This window comes from Leishmania braziliensis, chromosome 1 (assembly GCF_000002845.2).
Source record: "Leishmania braziliensis MHOM/BR/75/M2904 complete genome, chromosome 1".
Lineage (NCBI taxonomy): Eukaryota > Euglenozoa > Kinetoplastea > Trypanosomatida > Trypanosomatidae > Leishmania > Leishmania braziliensis.
Genome location: NC_009294.2, coordinates 1 through 4,542, shown reverse-complemented (window position 1 = coordinate 4,542; position 4,542 = coordinate 1). Strand labels below are relative to the sequence as shown.

The following is a 4,542-nucleotide window of genomic DNA, read 5'->3' as shown; positions in this document are numbered from 1 at the left end:
CCAACGGCGCCGCAGCCGTCTCGCTCGCTCTCTTCCCCTCTCTCTCTCTCTCTTCCTCTTCTTCTCGGATTCCACTCAGGTGTTAGTGATGTGTGGGTGTGGGCGTAGTCTTGCGTTCGCTCCCCCTCTTCTCTTATCCCCACCCCTGTGCTCTTACGTGCTTATTCTCTCTCTCCCACCCTTTACTTGACTGTGAGTCATTACGCGTGTGCGCGTAGGTGAGGACGAGGTAGGCTCTCGACAAGCGTATTGCGGAGGTGTGAGAGCACACTGCCTGTGGAGGAAACACGCCTCCCCAAGGCAAACACCGACGCCGCGACCGGGCGGCTTAGGACAAGTAGAACACCGCCAGCTGGGGGGGGGGGGGGGTGGGCAGCAGCATGAGTGGTGCGAAGACGAAGCCACCGCGTCGTGAGCCGTACAGGCCGACGTCGAGCTTCACCCCGTCAGCGGCCTCTCAGGCGGCGCCGGTTGAAAGCGATGGAATTGACTCGTCGGGTAGCCCTGCGCTGCCGCCGCTACCGCTCGACCCGCAGCACCGCGACTTGACGGGAGGGAACTCGCTGAGTCACACGACAGCCGCCGCCTCGCACGCACCCGGCAGTGCCGTCGGCCGGCCATCGTCCGAGCTACTACAGAACTCGACGAACATCGTTGGTAAGCAGAGCCGGTCGAGCTCACCCGACCTTGGCGGACCATCGCAGTACGCGATACCGCAGCAGCAGGCAGGAGCCGCGGCAATCTCAGCGTTCGCGACCGTGTCGGCGCCTCTCCCTTCCAGTGTCAGCGACGGCAGTGTCTCTGATACAAGCCAGGCGCGCCCCACCCCGACGGGGCCCGAGAGTCGGACCACAACAACCCTTTTCCCTCCTCCCACCATCCTCGACATCACCGAAAAAGGCTCACGCAGCGGTCAGGGCCCAGTGACGACAGCTACTGAAGCTCCAACAGTCCCCACAGTGGCGGGGGTGGAGCCCGGTCGCCCGTACGTGTACGACCTCAGCATCAACTCCACCGAAGCCCTTCAAGCTGCCGCCGTCCTCCCGTACTGGACCTCGAGCCTTCACAACATGCTTGCATCCTCGCTGCCCACCGCGGCGTCAGCAGCGGTGACGCACGTCGCTACCCACAGCAACAGCGTCAGCACAAGCGCTGGCAGCGGCGTGTGTGAGCCATATTTTGCATCGCGCGCCTCTACTACGCAACGGACAATACAACACGCCCTCGTGCATGTCCTGCAGCGAGAGCGAGTGCGATCGTTCATCACCCGCGCCTTGCATCGGTGGCTCCTACACTGCATACTCCGGCTGCGCGAACGCCAATACGATGGTAGAGAAGCCGCGGCTGGAATGGCGGAGCGAGAAGTGCTCTCACGGACGTCTAGCGCCGACCAACGACGTCAAGAAGAGCAGCCAACTCCGGTGGCAGCGACGAGGTGTGCTCTCTACAGGTGCCATCACCCCCTCACCGCCGACACATCCCGCTTCTCCTCCGCTCAGACATGGGAGTCACCGGCAGCCCTAGCAGGAGTGCTGGACGCCACTGCTAAGCCAACAGGGAGAACCACCGCGCCGACCCCTCTGCCGGCGTGGATTCCGGTCGGTGGCGTCAGCCGAGCGGCACGCTGCCGCGTCACCCCCATTGACGAGGGCGATGTCGACGACGAGGATGGACTGCACAACGTGGACGACGACGCAGAGGTGCCACAACACACGGAGCTGCTGCAGCGTCAAGAGCAACAGCATCGCCGCGGCCACCATTGCTCTGGCGATAGCTCAAGTTTGTCGGACGCGGCCGCCTACGTGGACAGCACTTACGCCCGTACCGGCCGCGTCGCGGTGCAGGGGCGGCGGCTGTCGCCACACCCGGCGAACCCACAGCACCGCAACCGCGTTGCCCCCCTCATTGGGGCCCCATCCAGGGCCACCAGCATTGCCCGCTCGCTCTCAGGCGCGAGCAATACGTCGCTCAGTTGGTCATTCCAGGCACTGTTGCAGCCGCAGCGCCATGACGAGCTGCTCGGCACCTCCCTTCCCACAACGCCAACGACGGTGTCCGTGCCAGAGGTCAGCACCTTGGACGCCGCCGGGGCCGCGGCAGGCAGCGCGGGCGTCATGAGACCCACCGCGACTGTAGCAGGAGGAGCGCCGGCAGCCGGCGCTCCTCCTGCAACAGTACGACGGAAAAGCGTCGTGCGGCATCTTCTTTCCACCAAGTCGCCACTGAATAGGTCGCCACACCAGAGCTCCCTCAACATTCTTTCCAGTGGTGGGGGTAGTGCAACGCCGAGCTTCGATTGGCCGCACTCACACTCGCCGTCGGACATGGAAACGACCATCACGCGAGAGGGCCACCCTTTGCGCTTACACCGCACACGCAACAGCATGGGTGGCGGAGCAGGGCTCATCGCGAGTGACTCGGAGGAGCGTAGCCGCTCCTTACCCATCTACACGCTACAGGGACGTCAGAGTAGAGGATCCAGGGGCCCCAGCAGTGCTTGGGGGATACTGAGAGACTGCGACTCGACGCTCAGTGATAGCACGACGCCGATGCTGGCGACCACACTTACGACAGTGCCGCAGTTGCTGGCGAACGAAACGGAGGAACGGCTGGCAATGCAGGCACGTGAGGAGCAACGGCGCCTCCGCCTCCAGCGCGCCATGTCTGCAGTCACGGATCACCTCATGATGGCAGCACTGAACCATCGATCGAGTGAGCGTGGCTTGCATCCCTCGCTGCGTACCTCGGCGGCAGCATCGCCGCTGCCTGAAGATAGCGACGACAGCAGTGGTGGCAGCTGCGCCCGCCGTTTGCATCATCGCAATGACGACACTCGTGAGGTGAACCTCCTGCATACCTACGCTGTGAAGGCGCACTACGGAGGCGCTGCGTGGGATCGAGAGGCGGTCATCGGATCATCAACATCAACGCGGCTGCGACTGGATTACGACAGTGATAGGGTGGATACGCCGCGGCATCTGCAGCGAAGTGGGTGCGCAGAGGAAGACGGCCATCTGAGCGACGTGACCGACGAGCATGTCAAGCAGAGCTTGAGCTGCGACGATGAGGCTATTGACATGGCGACTGCTCTTAGCGAGCGCTCGATGCAAGCCTTGGCGTCCACAAGCCAGTGGGGCGCCCACGTGCTTGGCCCAGTGACGATCATGACAAGCGCTCAAGAGAACGTGGACCAAGTGACGAACATCACGGCGGCGCCGCGAGTGCCGTCACCCGCGCTGCAGCGCGGAGCTTATCATCACAGCGGGGGATGGTAAGCAGCGCTGATGAGCTCAGCGCGTGGCGTCACCAGAGGGGGGGGGGAGGGCCAGTCCCTCCGCACTCTCTGTGTAGGGGAGGGGGGAGAGGCTGAGCAGCCCCCCTCCCCCACCCCAGCCAATGCCGAGCCACTGATGCTGGCAGTCAACGCGACTCGAGCACATCTCACCCGGCCCTCACTGCCCACTGGCGTGGGGAGGCTGAGCCACCACCCCCCTGTGAGGGATGCACCGCGTGGCGACCGACACAGTGGGAGCGGCGGTGAGGCGACCTGCGAGGCGGGTGTGTGAGTGGGCAGAGTGTGAGGCAGAGGCCGTGCTCCGGTGACTGGGTCGACGCATGGCATTCGCACGTGTGTGTGGGTGGGTGGGTCCACCGCTGCCTCGCACCGCGCAATGGTGTTCCCCCTCCCTCCCCCTCTCTGTGGCAGGCCTGGTGGAGTGGAGTGGGGGGAGTTTGACCACGCGCGGTGTATGACAGCGAACAAACGCGTTCTGACGAAAGGAGAGAAAATGCAGCCAGCGTCATTTTGGTGAGCATGAGAGTGTGCGTGTAGGCCAGGCGGGAGGGCGGGTGAGGGAGTGTCGCGCGGTGCAACGCCACCCCCGCCACAGCCTACCCCCTACCCTCCGTGACAGGAAGCAGCGATTACACACAAAGACGGCGAAACGGGCGCGAACCTCATAATCCCGCTTCTTTCTAGAGACCAGCGACCGGGCAGGCCACAGCATCGCGGGTGGTCGCCCGCATAGTGGTCGCGATGGTCAGTGCTTTCCTTGAGTACGTGCTGCAGATGGGACCAACGTGTGACTGGCGTTCTCTGGCACGCATCAAGGAGGTGTGCGGCAGAGTGCAAGCGATGGGACAGCGGCCCCAGTAGCGTCCGTGAGACACGGGCCGTGTGCGTGGGTGTGTGACTCTCCCGTCGCCGCGGCTCGGCGACCCCGGCCCAGCCCCGCAGCGCACTGTCAACAGGGCCTTCAACCTCACTGGGTGGCCCCTTGTCGTACCTCACGCAACAGCAGTCGCAGCGCCGACGTGGACTTCACCAAGGCAGGCCAGGCCCTGCGCACGCACTACCGCCGCCACCATATAAGATGGAAAATGTGGAAGAGGCGGTGCAGTGGGGGCTTCTGAGAGCTGTTTTGAATGTTGACCACCGCTGGTAGTGGTGGCGGCGGTGTTTGGCCTCGCTTCCTCGGTTGTGCTGACGGCGCTCGCGTTGCCTCCCTGTGAAAAGCTCGGCTGAGGTGGTGAAAGAGTGAC

The 4,542-nt window shown here is 64.1% G+C and overlaps 1 protein-coding gene across 1 annotated transcript; it reads left to right on the top strand.

Annotated features, from left to right (window-relative positions):
- Positions 1–380: 380 nt before the first annotated feature.
- LBRM_01_0010 (hypothetical protein, unknown function) lies at positions 381–3,275 on the top strand (the record flags this gene model as incomplete). Its single annotated transcript, XM_001561392.2, has 1 exon — positions 381–3,275. One exon carries the CDS (start codon positions 381–383, stop codon positions 3,273–3,275), a length of 2,895 nt encoding a protein of 964 aa, XP_001561442.2.
- Between the last annotated feature and the right edge of the window lie 1,267 nt (positions 3,276–4,542).